Source organism: Monoraphidium neglectum (assembly GCF_000611645.1).
Source record: "Monoraphidium neglectum strain SAG 48.87 unplaced genomic scaffold scaffold00059, whole genome shotgun sequence".
NCBI classification, from domain to species: Eukaryota; Viridiplantae; Chlorophyta; class Chlorophyceae; order Sphaeropleales; family Selenastraceae; genus Monoraphidium; species Monoraphidium neglectum.
This window is the reverse complement of record NW_014013569.1, coordinates 19951-42409: the sequence shown is the minus strand read 5'-3', so window position 1 is coordinate 42409 and position 22459 is coordinate 19951. Positions and strand designations below refer to the sequence as shown.

The 22459-nt window shown below is 65.5% G+C and overlaps 5 protein-coding genes across 5 annotated transcripts; 3 read left to right on the top strand and 2 right to left on the bottom strand.

Annotated features, from left to right (window-relative positions):
- Positions 1 to 423: 423 nt before the first annotated feature.
- MNEG_0695 (carbonic anhydrase) lies at positions 424 to 1744 on the bottom strand (the record flags this gene model as incomplete). The annotated part of the gene is made up of 5 exons (XM_014050828.1): positions 424 to 504; positions 673 to 804; positions 1010 to 1168; positions 1348 to 1458; positions 1706 to 1744. The coding sequence occupies 5 exons, from the start codon at positions 1742 to 1744 to the stop codon at positions 424 to 426; spliced, it is 522 nt and encodes a 173-aa protein (XP_013906282.1).
- A 1076-nt stretch (positions 1745 to 2820) lies between these two features.
- MNEG_0694 (Guanylate-binding protein 6) lies at positions 2821 to 7801 on the top strand (the record flags this gene model as incomplete). Its single annotated transcript, XM_014050827.1, has 14 exons — positions 2821 to 2823; positions 3026 to 3283; positions 3462 to 3575; positions 3790 to 4173; positions 4383 to 4514; positions 4730 to 4885; positions 5079 to 5192; positions 5455 to 5544; positions 5745 to 5899; positions 6062 to 6233; positions 6416 to 6583; positions 6733 to 7104; positions 7262 to 7573; positions 7754 to 7801. The coding sequence occupies 14 exons, from the start codon at positions 2821 to 2823 to the stop codon at positions 7799 to 7801; spliced, it is 2478 nt and encodes an 825-aa protein (XP_013906281.1).
- Positions 7802 to 8100: 299 nt separating this feature from the next.
- MNEG_0693 (hypothetical protein) lies at positions 8101 to 12596 on the bottom strand (the record flags this gene model as incomplete). The annotated part of the gene is made up of 7 exons (XM_014050826.1): positions 8101 to 8547; positions 8833 to 9000; positions 9325 to 10082; positions 10353 to 10890; positions 11124 to 11751; positions 12019 to 12350; positions 12576 to 12596. 7 exons carry the CDS (start codon positions 12594 to 12596, stop codon positions 8101 to 8103), a joined length of 2892 nt encoding a protein of 963 aa, XP_013906280.1.
- A 449-nt stretch (positions 12597 to 13045) lies between these two features.
- Positions 13046 to 17592, top strand: MNEG_0692 (hypothetical protein; the record flags this gene model as incomplete). Its single annotated transcript, XM_014050825.1, has 5 exons — positions 13046 to 13108; positions 13368 to 13587; positions 13744 to 15716; positions 15985 to 17118; positions 17374 to 17592. 5 exons carry the CDS (start codon positions 13046 to 13048, stop codon positions 17590 to 17592), a joined length of 3609 nt encoding a protein of 1202 aa, XP_013906279.1.
- Positions 17593 to 18630: 1038 nt separating this feature from the next.
- MNEG_0691 (hypothetical protein) lies at positions 18631 to 20772 on the top strand (the record flags this gene model as incomplete). The annotated part of the gene is made up of 4 exons (XM_014050824.1): positions 18631 to 18787; positions 18962 to 19278; positions 19441 to 19663; positions 20753 to 20772. The coding sequence occupies 4 exons, from the start codon at positions 18631 to 18633 to the stop codon at positions 20770 to 20772; spliced, it is 717 nt and encodes a 238-aa protein (XP_013906278.1).
- Between the last annotated feature and the right edge of the window lie 1687 nt (positions 20773 to 22459).

The following is a 22459-nucleotide window of genomic DNA, read 5'->3' as shown; positions in this document are numbered from 1 at the left end:
GACCCTGACCTTGCGACTTGACCAGCAGGATTATTGCCGTGACCGACCACAACCTCTCAGTGACTGTGACCTCTGCGCCGTCTGACCGCCATACGTAACAAAGACAGCTCAATAATGCCTCTAGGATTTGAACCTCAACCCGCCTGTAACAGTCCAGTAACGATCTTGTCCATGGATAGGCTGCTTGCCCATTTACATGGCGCACGCGTTTGCGCAGGCAAGTCACCAGGATTTTCACAGCAGCTACACACGACAGCAACTAATCTGGAACAGAAAGTGGGCACTGCGTGCGCGTGCACAATAACAGGTCATACGTCATCGCGCCTTAGACAAGGAAAGCAACAGTTGGGTGGTTGGACTTGCAGCACAGCTGAACGAAGTGTGGAGCCGGGGGAGCCCGGTCGTCTGAAATCGTGGTGCTCCTCAATTGACAGGGTTGAGCCGGCCCGTGGTCACGTCGTACACAAAGCCGTGGACCGGCACGTCCCCGTCAACAATGGCCGCCTGTCGGTGGGGGTGGCAAGGTGCATACAAACCCTCAGAAGCGCGCCACAGCAGCCAACAGCTGTGTACAGTGGGCCAGGGTGTAGGCAGTGTGACCTGATTCAACACTGTGTGCTGCCGCTTTTATCGCCTACTGCGCAAAACAACAAATAGTAATCACAAGCGCACCTCCTTGATGATGCGGATGTCAGCCTTCACGCTGGCCTCCAAATCGCTGAAGGGCAGGAAAGCGATGCCGTCGGCCGCGTCACCAGCAGAGTCACCCAACTCGTCCCGGATCTTGGACCGGATGTCATCGTCCTGAATGAATGCAGAGAAGGGGTCCACGAGGTGCGAGCAAAATGTCGGACCCTTCACAATCACAGTAGTGGAGGTGAGACAACGAAAGCGAGCCTGCATCAGAAACCTTGAGGGTGTGCTCGCTGAGCTGTCTGCCTCCAACCTCCTGCCTGAGCAATTCCTGCCTGGCCGATGAAGCCACAGTGCGGCTGTGCAACGGCTTCACCTTGAATGTGAGCATGCCGCAGTCTGTGTGGTGGATGACGACTACCTCCTGGGTGCCCAGCAGTCGCTGGCTGATGGCGATGGAGCGCAAGGCGTCGGCAGAGGCTCGGCCACCTGCGTTGCGCACAACATGTGCGTCACCTATTTCCAGGCCCAGCACCTGAGGTGGGGCACATAAACTGAGAAAGTGAGTTCTCAGACAAATTCCAGAGGGGTTGTGGGGTTACTGACGCGCGTGCTCAACACAAGCGACCTCCGCCCAAGCGAAAGTTTGGGATCCCGCAATCGCGGCCTGCAGCACCATTTGTGCCAGGGTGGGCTCAACAAGTCGACTTTCACCTTCTCAGGATGCAGGCGTGCGTCCATGCAGGCCAGCACCAGGGCCTTGCGCTGCGGCGGAATTGCCAAGGCACCGGTGGTGTCCTGGTCAAACGCCTCGACAAACGCCGCCTGTGGAACAATACATGTGAGGGGCAGGGCCATCCCTGAGTGCAAGGATTGCCATCACGACAGCTTCTGTTGTGATCGGAAATCTCAACAGACGCCGTGCTTTGATCCTGTGTGGCGCCAGTGTGCGTTGACCTGGGTCGAACTGGTGCGTCACCCTCAGGCTGCTGATGGGCCAAGGCTCCGTCACATGCGGGCTCCCTCATCAGTGACAGGCGTCCTTGTCAAAGCGCTGTGTGGCGGCACGCACGTTGCCCTTCTCAAAGTCTTCGATGTTTGACGTTGCCATTGCGCTGGCTGCGCAAGCACGTTTCGAGATCGGGTGCCTTGGAGTGAATTGACAAGCGAACTCGGGAGCGCGCGTCCGGGTTGCAACGTTCAATGTACGTATCTCTGTACGAAGATACTATACGTGCGACCGTGAACTGTGTTCTGCTGAGCTGCCGGTGAGAGTGGGCCTTACGCCGCCCGGCCACAGCGTAGTGACGGCGCTGTGCTGGCTGGCAGTCAAAGGGTCAAGGACAGCCGATACTGACCCCTTTGCAAAAGACAGCCGTCAGCATCACGTGTTGGCTCACAGGTAACGGGTGAAGCAGAATCGTGTGGTGCCCCTGCGGTCGCTTGGGCTCAGCGGCAAGGACTTTAAAAGTATCTAGGGTTGTTCTCCTGCAGTCATGGCCCTATCAAGCTGCTCCACCTCGCATTCAGTTGCACAGCTATCTGATCAGTTCTTAATTGCGAGCATGTGCGGTCGACGGGTAGAAGCGTGCCAAGCCCTGCCACGCTTGACGCACTGGACTGCCTCGTTGGACAGTTGGAATTCGTGTTAGACAGGCGTGTCAAGTCAATTGTCGGCCCTACACGCATCCCCCTACGTATCATCCTGCCTGATTCCTTCAAATCCCTGATCAGCTTGGCAAACGTCGCTAGGTGCTCACCAGCACCCCAGCACCGTGCCAGGCAATGGGTTGCGTGTGGCCTCACAGGGAAGCACTGTTCTTCACACATCACAGGTGGCGGTTGTTTACGCATTGGGCGCTACTCATCAATCAGCACATCCTGAAAATTTGAGGAGAGCGGGGTGTTGGCCGGTGCGCTGTGCGCTTTTGAGCTCCATGCGCAGCTCTGTTGTGAAGAGCATGCACAACCGGTACATCGCAGCCCGTCTAGTAATCAGTCGCCATCGTACCGTATCATAAAGCATTGCATTGGCCGCGTTTAAAAGAGACGTGTTGTACTTACGACGCCACCTTCACAGCCGCTGATCCGTCGATCCCGCGCGATCTGCATGGTATAACTGTATCAGCGCTGTGCTGACACGCGTGCGAACTTTTAGAACTAGTAGGCACGCAATATTTCGCAGCCATGGTAGGCGCATGCGGGCAGGTTGCTAACAGCGCACGGACGCGCTGCAGCGATTGCTCAGCCGGGTGATGCATGCGCACGACACCTTGTCCCTTGAGAGGATGCTTGCATCGATCCCTAACTTGCGAAGGCTGCACGCTGCGATATGCAATGCTTGTCACGATATACTCCAACCCACTCAAGCCGTCACCATGCCGCTGCGCAGAGCTGGTTTGGCCGCTCGGCGTCCACGGCAGCGGCAGCCCCCGCATCAAAGGCCCTGCCACCAGTCAAGGTGCCACAGGGCAAGCCGGTGCTGCTGATCGGCTTCAACGAGGCTTCACGCACTTGGGAGGTCAACCCAGATGCGGTGAAGCTGCTGGAGCGCGTTCCAGGGCCGCTGTGCACGGTGGCGGTGTGCGGCCGCGCCCGGCAGGGCAAGAGCTTTCTGCTCAACACTATGCTGGGGCGGCTGACTGGCCAGGTGCGCTGCAGCAACATGGTAGGACAGGAGTGGTGCGGTCACGGCGCCATATTGGCTTGTGCAGCAGGCACACGCACGCCGCGCTTACAAGTGCCTGACTTGTGAGCACGCATGGCTTTCCGTCATCCGGAGGCGCTCATGCCAACTCAAGCAAATCACTATCCTTTTCAAACTCCAGGAGCTGCCAAAGGGCTTCGAGGTGTCGCCCACTCAGCACTCATGCACGCGCGGCTTGTGGATGTGGAGCGTCCCAATACCCAGTACAGACGCCAACGGGCGGCCGTGCAACGTGGTGCGCACCGGCAAGACTGGCTATGATTGGGCTTGTGCATTTCATGGCAGGCTTGGTGGGAGGCGTGGTTGGTTACTGAAGCAATGCAATGCGGTGGACTTGCAGGACCTTCCTGGCGAGCTGCTGCACGTGCTCCTGACCACTCATGCACTGCACTGCTATGCTCCAATGGCGAATCCTTGCTTGACTTGACAACCCCCCGCTCTGCTTCCAGCTGCTGGTGGACTGTGAGGGCGTTGACGCGGTGGACCAGGGCCAGAAGCACAGCGCGCAGGTCTTCAGCCTGGCGGTGCTGCTGTCCAGCGTGTTCGTGTACAACCAGCTCGGGGCCATCGACGCGGTCGCGCTGGAGCGCCTGGCCATGGTCTGCGAGCTTGCAAAGCGCATCAAGGAGCGCAGCGCAACATCGGGGCGCGGCGGCGGGCAGGCAGACTTCCACCCGGCATTTGTGTGGCTGCTGCGCGACTTTCAGCTGCAGCTGGCGGGGGCTGGTGGCAGCAGGGGCGGCAAGGGGGGCATCAGTGCGGGGCAGTACCTGGAAGAGGTTCTGGCGGACGTGAGGGGCGGCGGCGGCGCTGACGAGGACAACCGCAACCAGGTGGGTGGTTGTCAACAGGGAATCAGTATAAACTCCTGAGGCCAGCGCGTCGGCATGGTCGCATGCAGTCTCTGTGGGTGGTTTTGTGCCAACTTGGCACTGCCAAGGCTGGGTGTACGTTCGTGTGACATTCGCTGCTGTTGTCACTGCAGCCTGGTCTTCCACCAGCAGCCCCTGCCCTACCTGCACACGCATGCGCACCACCCCAGATGCGGGCCACCATCAGGGCGGTGTTCCCGGACCGCGACGCCCACACCCTGCTGCGGCCTATGCTGCTAGAGGAGGACCTCAACCGGCTTGACAAGATAACATTCTCACAGCTCAGGCCAGAGTTTCAAAAGGTGCGCTGCGATGCGGCCAGGGTCCGGATGGGATGGCGTGTTTGATTTCATAGTGCCTGTGCTCACGCCGCTGAGCATGCCAGTTGTCACCTCCGTAAGGCGCAGCTTTACTGCAACCCACCTTTCAGCCTTTGTTCAAATGATCCCACCACCACAATCACCAGTGCCATCTCCACTGCATCTGGTTGATCTTCGCTGCAACCCCCGAATTCCAGGGTGTGGGTGACCTGATGGTGCTGCTGCACTCTAAGGAGCAGCCCCTGCAGTTTGCGGGCACCATGGTGTCGGGCCGCGTCTACGCACAGCTGGCGGGAGCCTACGTCACGGCGCTCAACGAGGGCGCGGTGCCACAGCTCGTCACGGCCTGGCAGGTAAGTGAAGAGTGAGGTGAAGTGCAGCCAGGCAGTGGCCGCAGGCGTGCCAGTGCGAGCAAGGCGATTGCCAAGTAGGGTCTCGCAGACTTGCCATGTATGATGAGCATCGAGGTCGCCCCTGGGCTTTTATGCCGGGCCTGCACCAGTAAGTAGTCCCGGCACCACCTGCTGCCTTGCACCCCTCGCTCAGGGCGTGGCGCGCGCTGAGACCCAGAGGGCCTATGACGCCGCCCTGGCCTCCTTCGCGGGGGGCTTCAGGGAGGAGGGCGTCGCTGACGAGGCGGAGCTGCTGGACAGCTACCAGGTCGGATGACTGGGGGGAGGGGGAGGGCCCGCGCACATGCCCACGCGTCAGCACACATTGTGTGGTGCGGGGCTGCATCCGCATGTCGCAGGAAGGGGTTTGGCTATACTTCTGGCTTAATGCATAGGTTGTTGTGGGGAAGGCGGGGGGTTGCCATGGCGCCGCCCTCCGAAGGGCGAGTGGGCTGCTCCATGCAGCGGGCAGGCGTGACCTTGCTCACTCTCCAGCCGCAACCCAAGCTGTCCCCCCTGTTTCCTGCCAGGCTGCGCTGTCTGGTGCTGTCAAGCTCTTCAAGGAGTCGGCCCTGGGGGACCCCCAGCTGGTGGGGGAGCACGAGGAGCGGCTGAGGAAGGTGAGGTGCCTTGAGGGTCTGACAGCGGGCGTCGGTAGGTACAGGACTTTCGCCAAACCCCTTCCTGTGTTGGCTGCTGCACTCAGCCTCAGCCCACCTTGATACTGGCTCGCCTCAACGCACACGCCTTTTGCTCCATCTTCCTGATTCCGACTGCCCCTGTACCCGCCCACCCCGCCCATCCCCACTCCCACCCTCAGGTGGCTGATGGGCGCTTCTCCGCGGCGCGCACCAAGCTGCGCGCGGCCAGCGAGGCGGCGGCGGAGGCGTTGCTGAGTGCTGAGCGCGCCAAGCTGCGGTCCATGATGGAGGGCGCGGGGGCCAGCCTGGACGCGATAGAGGCGGAGCTGCAGAGGTGGGCGGGGCGGGGCCTGGTGTGGGGCGGACGTGTTCTGAAGGGTGATGCGGTGCGGCGCGCAGCATGAGTGCTGACGCTCAGCACCCCCCATCCTTTCGTCATCTGGGGCGTCTCCCCACGTCCCTCACGCCCATCCCAAATCCCCCCTCAACCCCAAAGGTTCCTGGCGGAGTATGACAGGGCGGTGCAGGGCCCCTGGAAGTACCGGCGCGCCAGTGAGTTCCTGGTCAACACCGCCATAGGGGGCATCAAGGGCGTGGTGGGGCGCATCATCGGCGAGAGGGACGGCGCGCTGAGGAAGGTCGCGGAGGGGGAGGCGCACATCGCACAGGTGGGGGTGGTGGCCCTGCGCCTGTGGGTGCCGTATGCGGATGATGGGGTTATCTGTATGCGTGCTAGCTTGATTAGCTGTTGCATGGCCACTTCTTTGCAGCGGGCAAGAAGAACCTCGAGAGCCAGCCGCATCATCAACATGCGCCCCGGGGACACGCCCTTCTGACGTGCACACTGCAGCTGCGCGTCGAGGCTGGGCGTGCTGCCGAGGCGGAGGGCCGTGCCTCAGGCCTGGCCAGGGACCTGGCGGCGGCACGGGAGCAGCTGGCACGCGCGGAGGGGCAGGTCGCCTCGAAGGGTGGCGCGCTGGGGGAGGCACAGGCAGAGGTGGCGCGGCTGTCGGCGCAGGTGAGGACGCTTTCTATCAGGGCTCTATCCAGCGGCGCTGACGTCAATTCTGGCCCGAATGCCTTGGCACCATCGCATTCCACCCCACCCTGCCACATGTCCACGCACACATTGGCGCCACCCTCCCCAACACCTTTCGTCCACATCAGGTATCCCAGCTCGAGGAGGCGGGGCGCAGGCTGCAGGCTGACCTGGCGGCGGCGCGCAACGAGGGCTCGCGCGCGGCGGCGGCGCTGGGGGCAGCGCAGCGTGCAGGAGCGGAGGCCGCGGCGCTGCGGGAGCAGCTGGCGGCGGCGCAGGCTGTGGGCGACAAGGCCAAGCTCGAGGCCGTAGCAGCCGAGGGGCGCGCGGCCTCCCTGGAGGCACGGCTTTCAGCTGCGGAGGCGGCGGGCCGCGACGCGGGGGCGCTGAGGGCGCAGCTGGCCGAGGTCGAGGCGGCGGCTGTGGGGGCGCGCGACGCCGCTGCCCGTGCGGAGCGTGCGCTGGACGAGGAGCGTGCTGTGGCCAGCAGCAAGCTCAAGGTGAGGCGCCGATAAGGGATGGGGGCGCCCGGGGTCCAGGGCGTTGCAGCAATATGCGACCACGCTGCTGGAACAGCGTGGTTGCGACTGAACTTTTTTGAAAACCAAACCCACACCAACTCCCCCCCACCACCATACACACACGCACTCTGTCCAGGAGGTGACTGACCTGACAGCTCAGCTGCTGCGGGAGCGCGAAGCCCACACCGCAACGCGCGAGGCCCTCGCAGCCGCCCAGCAGCAGCAGCAGTTTGCATCGACCCCAGCCGGCGCGCGGCCCTCCTCCCCGTTCAGCGAGTCCCCCGGGCCGTCCCCGGCGGTCGTGGCGGGTGACGTGGCGCGGGCGCGTGCGGCCCTGCCGGCTGACGTGTCCAGCCTCACCCTGGCGGAGCTCAAGGGCTGGGTGACAGAGCACATGCTGGAGGACGAGGAGTTCATGGGCCTCGCGGCGAAGTCAAAGACCCGCAAGGTGGGGCCCCGGGGGACTGCGGGCTGCTGGGGGTGCGCGGTTGTTGCTGCCGGCGGTGCAGCGAGCTTTTCTGGGCTGCTGCGCCCTGTGATGTCGCCACTGCTGACTTTGCCAGCGCCTGGTGGGGATGTCACACGGCAGTCGTCCCAACCGCATCGCTTGCTCATTCTATTCCTTTAGGCAGACTGGGTGGCGTACGTCAAGAGGCGCGCAGGGCTGCCGGCTTGACAGGGAGAAGGGGATGCAGGCTCAGGACGGCGCACACGAGGGTGGCTGTCGTGGCTGTGGGCGGTGTATCAAGACGTCGAGGCAGCTGCCGTTAATTTCGAGAAATGCGCAGCCTGCAGCCAAGACTGTGTAAATTGAAGGTCAACGTGTTACTGGCAATTGATGGGTGCACCCAGGCGTCACATCCAAGGCAACGCCTGCTGAGCAGCAGCTCGCGGGGTAGCAAGCGTAAAGCTGTGATCAGAACAGTAATCAGAAGCACAGCCGTAGCAGAGTAAAGCCATGAGCGTGCTCGCCGCCTATTGAGATGCCGCGCGTACCGTGCTTTTGCCCTCCACCACACCCATGGCCAGCGCCACCCCCCTCCGCGCGCCCCGCCCAACCGGTGGCTGGCTGAGCCGCGGCACCGCCGGCGGCCCGTTTGGCTGCAACACTGCGGAGAAGGGTGATCCCCGGAAGCTTTTCGGCGGGTTCGCTGCCAGGGCCGCCGCGATCTCCCCCAGCCGGTCCACCAGGCGCCGCCGCTGGGCAAACGTCCAGCTGCTGTTCTGCAGCACGGCGTCCAGGTAGCGCCGCGCCGCGGGACCCAGCACCGACCCGGCCGGCACGGCCGCGTCGAGGCGCTGGCGCAGGTAGGCCGCGTCTGCGGCGGAGGAGTGCATCGCGCTGTGGCCGCGCGCGCGGAGCCCCGCCTCGTGCTGCGCCTGGGCGTCTTCCGCCTCTGACAGCGCCATCTCGCTGTACACCTGTTCGGTTGGTCGGTTGGTGGGCCGGTTGGCAGGATGGTCAATTCGTAGGTTGATTGAGTGGATGGACCGTGGGTGGGGCGCGCCAAAGTGCTGGTGGAATGAGCGGATGGGATGGCAGGTGAACGCTTGACCAAAAGCAGAGGCCAAGCTGGGCTGTCACGTCCTGACAGCATATCATGCACCATCAACATGCAACAACCAACACGCACAAGCTCACACAAGCCCCACTTTGCCCCAAACAGTGCACGTGCACTCCCCACGTGCCCACAAGTACAAACACACCTTCCACTCAATGTCGTGCGTGGGCCTCTCTCCCTGTGCCGCAAGGTAGTCGTCCAGCAGCGGCCGCATGCCCTCCAGCCAGGAGGCAGGCTCTTCGCTCAGCCGGGGATCGCGCCAGCCCAGGGGGGCGTTGACCAGGTCGACTCCCAGGCTCGGGTCAAACTCGTTCTGGTGGGGTGATTTGGTTGTGGGCAGGTACGGGGTTGGAACCACCCCAGGGCACAGTTGTGTGGCTACAAATGACAATCGTGCGGCAGATGCCTTCACCAACACCAGCTGCTGCCAAAGGTGCCAAGGCATGGATGCATGGATGGCCACGCCCCGTGGTGCATCCCCTCCCTGGGCCTGTGCCAGTAGTCCCTCTTCATACATGCACTCTCGTGTGCACACACAAATAACCAACACCAACATATCACACACGTGCATGCACGCATGCACGAGGCACACACACCGTCACTCCTACATACAAGCATGCGGGTCGCAGGTGCCCACCGCCAGGTAGCGCTGCAGGTGGATGTCGCGCTGCACCAGCTCCAGCATCTCGTACGGCTGCGCGTCGCCGTCGTCACGCGAGTCGTCCCCTGGCGCACCGTCGCGCCCGCGGCCACCGTGCGCCGCCATTATGCCCAGCGCCTCCTCCTCCCCCACCAACTCCATCAGCGTCTTGACACTCGCGTGGTCGCCGAGCACGCTGCCAGACAGCTGCGAGGCCTGCCAACCCGGCCGCCGCACGCCGTCCGGCGCCGTCGTCACCTCCGCGCCGCCGCCGATGCCGTTGCTGTCAGCCTGGACCGCCACCTCTGCGTCCCACGCCGCCAAAAAGCCCGCCAGCTGCCGCTGCAGCTCCCCCACCCGCGCCTCCGCTTCCTGCGCCGTCAGCGCGCCCAGCCGCGTGTCGTCGGCGTCACTGCCCAGGGCCAGCAGCCCGCCAAACAAGCCCTGCAGCGCCGCAGGCACCAGCTTGGGCGCCTCCGCGAGCCGCGCCGACGCCTCGCGCCACGAGCGCAGCAGGCCGCGGGCCGCGTCGCCGGGCGGGCCGCCGGCGCGCGCCTCCGCGTCAACGGCGGACTGCCCCAGGAACGACAGCAGCGCCGGCAGCAGCGACTGCGCCTGCTGTGGGTCGTGGTAGACGCCGCCGCGGCCACCACCACCGCCACCGGCTTCTGCTGAACCGAAGAGCAGCTGCCTCTGCAGCGGCCGCAGCGCAGGGGTCTCTGGCAGCAGCGCCTCCAGGTGCCTGTCCAGCTCCCCTGAAAACCATGGGCGGCGGTCAATTTGGTCGACAGCATCGCGGACAGTGAGGGCGGTGCCAAGACATCGAGAGTGACGCGATCGCAGGGATGAGGCCGTCCGTCGCATCAGGCACACCCCGCCGGGTCGTCAACGCTGCGCGCTGCCGCCTGCTCAGCGCACCAACAAGCGTGCCTGGCCCTGCAGGCCAACGAGCCTGTCTCCCAAACCCCAAACCCACAGCAGATTGTCAGCACCTCCCCCCCCCCCCCTCCCAAAAAAACACCCACCCGACAGCAGCCTGTCCGGCCGCACCACGCTGTCCAGGCGCGCCACCTCAGCCTCCAGCTGGAAGGCCACTCTGAGGTCATCGATCACGTCAGCCGCCTGCACCACGCCGGCAGCCTCCGCCTCAAACGCCGCCCGGCTGCCCTCCAGGACGGCAGCCACCAGCCGCGCCGCGGAGGCCCCACTGCCGCCCCTGGTGTGCAGCGCCCATGCCAGCGGCTGCAGCGCCTCCCAGTGCGCGCCGCTGTCCGCGGTGGGCGCCGCCTGCAGCGCAGCGGCGGCGTCGTCCCGGCGGCTCCCGGCCGACAGGGCGGCGAGGGTGGAGGGGTGCACCGGGCTGCGGCCGGCCGCGGCCGCCGCGAGGCCGCCGTCCCACAGGCGCCGCGCGGCGACGCCGAGCTCCGCCACGCGGCCCTGGACGGCCGCCACCTGCTGCGGCGTGAGGGCCTCCACCTCGGCGCGCGTGAGGGACGACAGCACCGCCACGCATCCTGCAACGGCCCGCTCGGCGCGCCAGGCCCGCAGCTCGGCGGCGAGCGCCTGCGGTTTCAAGGTGGTGGCCAGGGGGCGGGGGGACGCTGAGGTGTCAGTGACCGTCTCGACTGTGCGCAGGCGCAACGCGGCCAACCTGTGCGCATGAGGGGCCCCCACACCCAGAGTAACCCCAACGTAATGGCAGGGTGGGTCACACAACCAACTGTGCCAAGCGCCCCGCTACCCATCCTGCCCTCAAAGGCCCTGATGTATGTTTCCAGCCACCCAGATGGACGCACCTGCCCCGCCTCGTCACCCTCGGCCAGCAGCTGCCAGAAGTCCACCCTACCCCCCGCCAGCGCCGCGAGGGGCTGCGTGGCGAGCGCATCCAGCAGGCTGGGAGCTGCCGCCTGGAAGGCCGCGACCAGCGACGCCGGCAGCTCCGGCAGCGGGGGCACCACCAGCGCCGCGCGCCGCACCAGGTCCCAGCTCGGCGGCGCGTTGCCGCAGCCCATGAACACCGACAACCCCAGCTGCGCGGCCACCCACTGCGCAAGCCGCAGTTGCGCCACGTCGCCGGGCGCTGCGCCCTCGAGCCACCCGGCCTCCGGCAGCCCCTGCCCGTCGCCGATGCCGAGCGGCGCCGTGGCGGCCAGCTGCACCGCGGCCTCCAAGGCCTCGGGGCCGATCAGTGCAGCCACCAGCTCGTGGCCCCGCGTCAGGGCGTCCACCACGGCGACCGTGTCGGCCCCCGCCGCCAGCCTCAGCTCATTCTGCATGCCCGCGACTGCCTCAACCGCAGGCCGCAGGTGGCGCCAGAACCCAGGGTGCTTCAGCACCTCCAGGGGTGTGGCCGCCAGCAGCTGCGTCGCCGCGCCGCGGAGGGCGCCGCGCACATCCTGGTCGGACTCGGCGTCGCCCGATCGGCTGCGTGAGGTGGCGTTGAGTTGTATGTGGGTTTGCCATCGCCAGCCCAGTATCGACGTCGCGGCAGGACGAGCCTTCACAACAACCACTCTACATCCATACGGGCGGCACAGTTGCCGCCGGGGCCACGTGCTCGTCCACCGCAGCTTCACGGTCTTCCCGCCTGTAGCAAGCGAGTGTGCCTGGCCTGTGGCGCGCTCTTGCGCTCCGTCGGGAACCCCCTGTCCACGCCCACAGTCCCCGCCCCGGTGTGTCGCCCACCCTCACCGTGCCAGCTCAGCGGCCGCCAGCGCGTACTCGGGGAGGCCCTCCAGGGCCGCCTCGGGCAGCACCGCCAGCCGCGCCGCCAGCGCCGTGCCGCCGACGCGCAGCAGCAGCAGGTCCAGCGGCGAGCGCGGCTGCTGCCAGCTGCGGGACGCGGCGCCGAGGCTGCGGCGCAGGCGCGCGATGCGGTCCAGGTGCGGCGCGGCCGCGTCCTTCGCGGGGTGGGCGGCCACCTTGGACTGCGCCCATGCGAGGACGTCGCACTCGGAGGTGGAGGGGCGCGCCAGCAGCGGCTGCAGCTCGCCAGAGGGGATGCTGAGCGCGCTCATGGTGCTCTGGGAGTGGGGGGGGGGGGGCGGGGCGGCAGGCGTGGCGGCGCTGCTTGTTAGGCTTGTGAGATGCCCCTGCCAGGTTGAAATTCACCATTTGTTGACCCGCTGAATTCTTGAACGTGGGCCGCCTCCTTCTGCCGGCTGCAACCGCACGAGGCCTGCGACGGGAGCGTGGAGCAGACGGTCGGGCCTCCCAGCTGCCAGCACGGAGACGCCCCGGCGCCTCACCTCGACATACGCCAGGACCATGCTCCTGAGCGCCAGGCGTGGGGGTTTGGCCTGCCCGTTTGCCTGTGCCGCAGATGCAAACCCCGCGACCTGCTGCCATTGACGCCAGGCGGCTGCATTGCGCGGCACCGGCAGCGCGTGCCCTTGCAGCAGTGCCGCGCCAGGCGCCACTGAGCTCGCCACAGCGACAACTGCTTTCCATGTTTCCTTTGCCAGCAATCGCGGCCCCATGGCCATCGATGCTGGCCGGGCTGATCTATTGAGAGCCGTGCCCCACTAGATCTAGGCTACCGTACTTCATACGTTTTCAACTGGTTCACGAGGACACAACGCGACTGCATGATGTGAGTGAACGACGCTCTCATTCGCAACGGTGTCCTCCCAGTGAGTCTTGGTGATGGCATGAGCGCCCGGCGCCCTGCAAATCGAGCTGTGGTGTTTCGCAGTGAGGCCTGAAGCATCAGCAGGTCATGGAGGTAGAGACGGAGATAGAAGCGCCCCCGCCATATGAAGAGGACGAGCTGGGCCTGCAGGTGCGGACTCCCGTCCGGAGCACGCGCATTCGCGCAGCGTGCTGCGCCAGCCGCTGAGCGCCTCGGTTCCAAAGCCCGGCGTAACCTAGGTCTGCTGCCTGCAGCGTGGACGCGGCCAGCCCTGAACGAGCCCAGCAGGGCCTAGCAGTGAAGGCGCCCGCCTGAACCGCCGTCAACAACGCCCAGCGGCGAGCGACTTCGCGGCTTGCAGTGCTTGGGGGACCCCAGTCGTGCCTACCATGTCCCGTGGCGCATGTAGGGGCTGGTGCTGGCGAGCGACGCCAACCTCCGGATGCTATTCTGCTCCGGGGACGAGGCCGCGGCGCTGCTGCTGGCGGCGCACCGGCTTCGGCAGCTGTCTCCAGAGCTCGCCCTCGAGGGGTCGATCGAGGGTGCTGTGGTGGGGTGCCTCAACTGGGATGGCAGCGTGGCGCTGCGCAGTGTGGTGGCGGTGGAGCGACTGGACACTACGCGCGATGGTGAGCAGTCACCTGGGTGTTTATTGTGGCAGACCTGCCTGCAATGCAGTGGCCACGCTGCAAGCGGTGAGGTGGCAGCACGCTGGGCAACCGCCAGTATGGTCATGCTCCAGCAGCCCAACCCAACGCAACCCACCCTTAATGTTGGCCGCTCAGGCGCAATCGACAGAGACGCGACGCTGCTGCAGCTGCGGCCGAACGAGCCGTCGCCCGTGGCCCTCAGCCGGCTGCACAGCAAGAGCGGCCTCGCGGCGTCCGCACCCGGGGTGTGGAGCGCGGGGGTGAAGGCGTTCCAGGAGGCCGAGAGGGCGGCGGACGCGGTCAGATGGGAGAGCAGCGGCAGCGGCGGCGTCAATCGTGCTGGCGATGACGATGGCAGCGTCTGCTGCAGTGGCGCCTACCTTGGGGACCGCGCATCTTGTGCGCTGGTGGCCTTCCGCCTGGCCAAGCTGGCGCTGCTGCAGCAGCCGCTGGCGGAGCTGTCGGCGCTGATGCAGCAGGCGGGCGCAGGGCTGGAGGACGTCGTGCCGCTGCTGCGCCTAGCCAGTTGCAGCAGCGGGCCGCTGGGCGACAGCAACCCTCCTGGCGCTGGCTTCACGCTGCCGCAGCACGGGGAGGTGTTGCGGCTCGCGCACAAGGTCAGCGCGGCTCGCTGCCAGGCGCCCATCCCCGAGGCGATGAGAGCGCTGCTGCAGCAGATGCAGGGGCCACAGCAGGCGCTGCGCATCTGGCGGGAGCGGGAGCAGCGCCGGCGTCAGGATGAGGAGCGGCAGCAGCGGGAAGAGGAGGAGGCCCTCCAGGAGCTGCGCATGCTCGAGGCAGAGGCACTTGACGAAGGACAGGCGAGGCAGCCACGGGTTGGCCACGGACCCTCGTCACCCCGCCGCGAGCGCAATCCTACACTAGACACGCCGCACCCGAAGGGGCCCGGCACGGCGAGGCCAGTCACTGCGGACGGCGGGGCCAAGGCTTCGCTGCAGCGGAGCCCTGCCGTCCCGCACACCCGTGACGGCCGCAGCAACAGCAGCAGGGGGGGCGAGGGCGAGCGCAGCGACAACCTTCAGCCCGAGGGCGGTACGAGGCCGGGCTCCAGCGCAGGCGGGGCCAACCCGAGGGATGCCTTGGACGGCCGCCAGAGCCGCAGTCTGGGTGTCGAGCTGCGAAAAGCGGACGATCACCAAGGTCGCGGCGAGCTTAAAGAACGACGGCGCAAGGCTGGGCCGCGGGCCGAGGAGGCGCCACACCCGGAGGAGCAGCAGCAGGAAAAGCGGCAAGAGAGGCCGCAGCAGCAGCCGCAGCAACAGCAGCAGCAGCAGCAGCAGCAGCAGGGACGCACAGAGCAACAAAGCCCTTCCCAAAATCGGAACAAGCAAGACAATCGCAAGAAGGGGTTGCAACCTCCAATCAGCAGCCAGCAGCAAGAGGGACGCGAAGACAGCCGCCGGGACGAAGGCCCGCCGCCTTCCAGGAGCCACGCGGCGGCCCCCGTGGCCCCGCCGTTGCCCAGCGGCAGCCTGGGCGAGCGTCGGCGCCCCAGCCTGGGCGGCGGCGGGTTTCCCGCAGGCGCCGACGCCTCAGCGGACCGCAGCTGCCTTGCCGAGCTCATGATCGCGCTGGCGCTCGCATCCAGCACCACCCCCGACGTTGAGCGGCTCGACGCGAGCGGCGCTGCGCACTGCGTGGGCGCAAGGGTGGCGCTTGCGGACCTGCGCCAGCAGCTGGACCCCAAAGTGCTGGCGTTTGCTGAGCGGGAGGGCGCAGGCGGTTCTGCAGGCGGTGGGGGCGGCAAAGTGTCTGCCCTTGCGGCGTTCATCCGCAAGCGCTGCCCAGCTGTTCTGCTGGTTTGGCCGGAGTCGGGCGCGGGGGGAGCGCCTGCGGCAGTAGAGGGCGCGAAGGCTGCTGCTGGGGCAGGCGCGGGGACATCAGATGCAGCAGTGAAGGAGGCCGGGCCGTGGGCGGTGCTGTCGCGGCACTGGCTGTCGGACCTCCTGAAGCAGCGCCTGTTCAAGCGGTTGGTGCGCAACCTGCAGGGCGACGTGCTGGCTGAGGCGCTGCGCAGGGGCGTCGGGGTCAATGCAGGGGAGGGCATGCGGCGGCTGGCACCGGCCGCCCTCCTGCCGTACATGCAGGTGCGGTTTTACACACACATGCCGTGGCACGAGGGGCCGCGAGGACCCCGCAAGCGGACCGTTGCTTGCCGGCGCGCGGGGTGGGCACACGAAGTGGACGTGGCGGCTCGCTTCAAGGCGGACGGGACTTCGCGGCCGCCATGCCGGCGAACGCTGCCGGTCCACAAGCGCCTTGCGCGCCCTTCGCCCTTTCCCGAAACATCACAGACCCTGACGCGCACGGCAACGCCCCCTTCCCCTGCCCCTCCCCCCCCCTCACTCCCCGCAGCTCTACCAAAACGATGTCGAATTCGCCAGAGCCAACTTTGACCCTGGCGCTGTCGTCGTCATGGCGCGCCCTGACGTGAAGGCGGTGCTGCTTGCGCCGGCGGAGTGCGAGGACAAGTTTAGGGCAGGAGGGCTGCGCGTCCTGGCCACACGGCCGGACTTGCCCGGCCTCGTGAGCTTGGGCTACTGGCGCGAGCAAGGCGCGATTGGCACGGAGGGCTGCGGGCACGGCGCCACGCGGGACGGCGAGCGCATCGGCAGCGCCAGCGGTGGCGGTGGGAAGGTTGACGGGCACAGCCCGGTGCCTCGCAGCAAGCGCAGGCGCAGCCGAAGCCGCAGCCGCAGCCGGGAAGAGCCCGAACTTGGCCAAAAGCGCGGGCGCAGCCGCAGCCGCGGCCGCAGCCGAGGAGAGCAGGCTTCGGGCAGCAAGCGCGGGCGCAGCCTCAGCCGCGGCCGAGCCGAGCCTGCTCTTGGCAGCAAGCGTGGGCGCAGCCGCAGCCGCAGCCGGGGAGAGCCAGCTCTTGGCAGGAAGCGCGGACGCAGCCTCGTCAGGGACGATGATGACCCTGACGATCGCGCCGGCATCAGCAGACCCAATCGCAACGCGCAGGCCGCGCCTGCAGCAGCAGCTGCAGGGGGCGACGGCCGCACTCAGGCCCGCGCTGGCCCGCCCACGGGCAGTGCCCCCTCAATGCCAGACCCCGATGCCGTCGTGCTCGCCAATATTGGGTGGCGTCGCTTCGGGCAGCCTGCAGCATCTGTCTCAACGATGCAAGCGGCGGCCCAGCCACCAGTGCGGCAGCCAAGCGGGCGCGAGCGCCTCTTCAGCCCGGCAGGCGCCCCGGCCGAGCCGTCTTCTCCTGCGCCGCCCTCACGCCAGGGCAGCGGCAACGTGTTTGGGCGGCTCAGGCCTCTGACCGGACCCCCAACCGAGGTCGGCGGCGCCGCCAGCTCCAGCGAGGGGCACCGGGCCGGGGCCGGGCCAACCCTGTTTGTGCCAGCTGCGCACCTGCAAGGCGTGCTGGATGAGACGATGGTGGCCATGCGCGGCCATATGGAAGTGCAGCAGCGGCCGCGCATTGAGCTGAGCGTTCTGCAGTGCCTTGTGCCGGCAGCGCTGCTGGCGGAGGCCAAGGTGGGTCCCAGGACGCTGGGTGACGCCTGCCAGCCCTTGGCAGCACACCGGATCCGCTGGCGGGGTGCGGGCCTGCTTTTGCGGGGCACGTGGGCGCGATGTGCGTGGTCACGGCCACCCCATGCAATGCAGCCCTTGTTCTTGGGCCGTGCCCCCCACCCCTGACGACCGTTGATGGCACCCCTCCTTTGAATAACGACCCTGACCGTTGATGGCACCGTTGATGGCACCCCACCAATGAACCACGACGGCCAGGCGCAGGGCCTGCCGCTGGTGGACTTCCTGGTGCGCCACCTGGGCGACCAGCTGTGCCTCACCCTCCACGGCAGAGACACGTGGGTGGAGCTGCTGCCAGGGGGCGCAGGCCCCAGCGGGTCGAGCGGCACCACCTATGGGGCCAAGCAGTGCGACTTCTTCTGGCGTAACGGTTGGTGTCGCTATGGCACCAACTGCAAGTATGCTCATGCGAGGTGACCTGCCCTCGGCAAAGCGCCGGTGGTCAACTCGGCGGCGCCCGCGCTGGCGGCGCGGTGTATATCTGATGATAAGAAATGAGAGTTGTGGAATTCAATCCGTTCGTATGTCTGGGGGGCAAGCGGGCGTGCCTGAGCACCGACACACAAGGACCGCACGCAATAGGCTTCAAACAACTGCATCATCAACAGCAGGGGCCGGTGGCAACACTTCCTCTGTAATGTATGTGGCCACGCTTGTGTTTGTGAGAGTGCGCGGGGTGCGGTGCTTCCGTTACATTTGCCAGCTTCTCAGGCCCAGCTCGAGCTGGTGTTGGCCGCCTGAAAGGGCAGTCTCTGCATGTGCTGCGCATGGTTGTGCAGGCAAGTGGACGGACGACTATTCAAAGCACGGAGTCAGCAACCTCGCTGTCGTGGTGTACGTGTTGCTGGAACACAGCGACACTGTCGCACATGTGCAACCCATCAGCAGCTTGGCCCACGCCGATGAGCCGAGGTCGCTGGCGATTGCTGATGCGGATGAAGGCTTGTACAATCTTACATGCTATACGTTTTATGATACTACTGATCAATGGCTCGACGTCTACCGGCATGTCCAAGACTGTCGGTGTACGGGCATGCTGACGTTTCAAATCACACGTACAATGCTTTCAAGGACTTATGGTAAGCCCCCAAACTCTTACAATTTTGAATGCACGACCGTTGCACCACAGGAGTCGCGGGCGTGGCACGCGTGACAGTGAAAGTCGCAAGAGATACTCCGCAAGTGATAGCGCCTGTGCTCTTGAAGTCATGGAGGAGCTGGTTTATCAGGCAAGCGCAGGGCACCCCTTTGCCCGCACGGAGCGCCCGGCGCTGGCGGGTGCTGACTCAGATGATCAGACTACTATGTTTCGTGTTGCTCGGGCAGCGTGGTAATCCCATGCTAACAACAGCATTTTTTGGCTCAAATTCTTGACACTTTCTGGACAACTGGCTCGTGGCGCAGGCGAGTGACGGCCACTTGCAGCTGCTGTTTTGCTGCGCCCACGAGGTCGAAATGTTGCTGCTGGCGGCGCACCGGCTGCGGCAGCTGTCGCCAGAGCTCGCTTCCGAGGGGTCGATCGAGGGTGCTGTGGTGGGATGCCTCAACTGGGACGGCAGCGTGGCGCTGCGCAGTGTGGTGGCGGTCAAGCAACTGGACACTACGCGTGATGGTGAGTTTGAGGCTTTTGGATCTGCTGTCCTGGTGGTACATTCAGACATGCCAAAGAAACGTGTTGACTGCCAGCTCGCTCCCAAGCACGTCAGACAGACGGGTGTGAACAACGCAGCCAAGCAACCTGCACAATTCCTTGGAGCAGCCCTGCACCCAACATCCCTGGGCTCAGGCTCGATCGACCGGGAGGCAACGCTGCTGCGCCTGTGGCCGGGCGAGCCGGTGCCTGTGCCTCTCAGCCGGCTGCTCAGCCAGAGCGGCCTGGCAGCAGCAGCACCGATGGTGTGGTCGGCGGCGCTGACAGCGTTCAGACAGGCGGAGAAGTTGTATCATGCGGGCGGCGGTGGCAGCAGCAGCGCTGTCGTCGGTGACTATGGCGGTGGCGCGCACCTGGGGGACCGCGCGTCATGCGTGCTGGTTGCCCTGCGCCTGGCCAAGCTGGCGCTGCTGCAGCAGCCGCTGGCGGAGCTGTCGGCCCTGATGCAGCAGGTCGGGGTTTCGCTGGGTGAGGCTGTGGCACTGCTACGCGCCGACCCTGGCAGCAAAAGCGAGGGCGCAGTAGTGACTCAAGCGAGCCGCGCTGCGGCGCTGCCTCTGTTGCACGCTGTGACGGCAGTGCGTTGTCAGCCGCCAGATCCTGTTGCACTACAGGCCCTGCTGCAGCAGCTACAGGATCTGGAGCAGACGGAGCTGGCCCCGCAGACACAAGCATGGTGCAATCCGCCAGGATGGGAGGGCCAGCTGCGCAATTTAGAAGGCGCGAAGCAGCACCAGAAACAGCAGGAGCAGCAGGAGGACCAGCAGGAGGGGCAGCAGGACGAGGAGCAGCCGGATGAGGAGGAGCAGCAGCAGCAGCAGCAGCAGCAGGATTTTGGTGAGGTTGCGGAACTGCAGCACACATGTCCAACGCCGGCGGCCACCTGCTGCCCAGGCGACGTCCCGCCCACACAACAGACATGCATAAAAAAGAGAGCGCGTATGTTCCACCCTGCAGACACCAGTGCGGAGCAATTGCAACGACATGAGCGGTGCTCCAGCATGCAGGGGGCAAAGAGGCAGTCACCGTCACCCCAAGCGCCACGTCCAGCCGCATCTGATATGATCTTGGAGGAGGAGGGCAGCGCTGACGCGCGCCTGCCATGCAGCCCAAATATGAGACCCAATACAACACGCAGCGGCAGGGGGGACGGTGCAGGCGGCGGCAACAGCAGCGACGATGGAGGCGCAGGTCTTGTTATGGACGGAGCACGGGCAGTGTCCGCCCATTGCACGGTTCATTGCTGGGCGCACGCCAGCACGCGCCACTGGGAGTGCCTGGTGCCTGAGGAGGTGCGGCTGTGCGACCACTTCCCGCCAGAGGTCACCAGTGACGCCAGCCGTCGTGACCTGTCAGAGCTCCTGGTGTCTCTTGCTACAATGTGCGCCGTGAGCGGCGACAGATGGCAAGAGACGCTCCTTTCAAACCAGTTCAGCTCGATGCACACATACTGGACCAGATCGGGGCAGCAAGTGCCTATTGCACTCAGCGTGCTTTGGGGTACTCTGCCACCAGCGGTGCAGGGGTATGTGCAGCAGGCTGCTTCCGCAGCGGCGGCTGCGGCATGTAGCGAAAGCAGCACACACGTCGCCAGCAGCGGCGCTGTCGCCGGCGTGAGCGCGTTGGCAGCCTTCATCGCGCACCACTGCACCGCAGTCCGCATGGTGCCCGGCATCATGCCTGCAGCAGCTGCGCTGGCTGTCGGGTGGCGCGCGGCACTGCTGTCTCATGACCTGCTGCGTTGGGAGGCAGCATGGCTGGAGGGGCGAGTCCTGAGGGAAGTGAAGGCTGAAGGCATGGTGCCTGTCAGTGCTGTGGGCCGGCTGCTCTCAGCATCCATGCATCTATATAGCCAGGTGCGCAGCATGGGTGACAGGCATGCTTTTGGGTGGCTGCAACCTCCTTGCTGTTGTTGTGACGCTGCAGGCTGTGCTCAGCATGCTTAACAGCACCTTGCTTCTCACTTTGTCAGGCCGCAAGTCCAAACAAAACACCTGCTGCTCCTACAACCGCATTGATCGCAGCTGTACGAGCGATTTGAGCTGCTTGCGGTGGCGCATTTTGATTCTGACGCGCTGGTGGTGGTGCGGTCCCCAACAGGAGAGGAGCACTTTGCTACACCCAGCATGGTGGGCAGGTTGCCGGGTTCATCTCTTGTTTTGGACCTGGTCTTGGAGACTGCGGACGTTCACAAGCACTCCACCGTGCAGCTGCAGCAGGGGCAGGAGCAGCTGGAGCAGGAGCAGCTGGAGCAGCTGGAGCAGGAGCAGCTGGAGCAGCAGCAGCAGCAGCATTGGAGGCAGTATCACCACAGCGGCACATACCAACGCCATCATCTCAAACAGCCAGGTGTTTCCAGTGTTGAGCAGGCAAGCACGCGTGTGTCTGAAGCAGTGCTCAGCCTTCCACCTTGGGATGAGGAGGAGACAGCGCTGCTGGCTAGCTTGGATGATGAGAGTTGCCAAGGCGGCGCGGCAGCGGAAAACGGTGCTGGCGAAGATGCGCTAGACCGGGACGCCAAATCCAAGTGCACGGTGCAGAGTGTAGCAGGCAGCCTTGCAGACAGCCAGGCCAGCAAACTGCTTGAGCAGGTCCAGGAAGGTGTTCAGAGCAGCAAAGCATGCCTGTCACCTTCATTTGCGGACATCGCACGGCGCCGCAACGCTGATTCCATGGCCCCGGAGGAGGGGTTGGGGAGCGGCAGCAGGCTTGCAGCACAGGCACCTGCCGATACGATGTCGCGGCAAAGCAGCGACGCGACAGCCAACACCGCTGCCCCGGGCCAGGTTACTCTGCAAGGCAGCCTCAGCAGCACACCTGCCAACTTCAGACACGGCCCCAGCCGCACAGTTGCCAACCAGGGTGGTGCAGGGGCGCGGGTGGGCGCTATACAGGATGCGCTAGCAGAGCAGTGTGTCGCGCGGCTACGCATGGCAACGGCGCACACAGGGGTCCCTCGTCTGAGCCTCGCCATGGCTGCTGGGGCCCTGGAGGATATTCCCCAGTGCCGCGAGGTGGGTGGGTTGCAGCAGTTCCAAGTTGCGTTAACAGCTGCACCCGCCTGTTTTTTAGGAAGCGGAATGCGTTTTGCTGCTGGCTTTAGATTCTCCCCTCCCTCCTGACCTCTATCGCACCTCCCTATCGCCTGTGCCTGCCCCGTTATCATCCCTTGACCGCTCCTCAGCTCGTCACCTCCCTGCCACCGTGCGTTCACCCCCACTGCAGGCAGCAGCGTCTGGTGTGGCTCTGGCCGGTTTCATTAGGGACAACATCGCGAGCAAGGGACTGGTGACGGTATTCCAAGCCAGCCTGTATCTCATCGGGGTGGAGCTCATGCCGCGTGCATGGGGTGTGGGCCAGTGCCCACCTGTCTGCCGCCACAAGAGTGCGGCGCAATGCCCAAATGGCCTATGCTGCCCCTGCATTCACCTGTGCCAAGATCGTTAAGTAAGCTTGTGGCAATGTTTTCGCTGTCCCTCCGTTGGTGGTTCAAGAACTGATGAGCAGTTGCTGCTTGTGCTACGTTGACACCACCTTCCTCCCGCCCTGGCGTCCTTCCCCCGGCCCACCCTTGAGCCAACCGCTGCGACCTCCCGAACCGCCGACCCCGGCGCGCCCCGCCGCCGGGGCTAT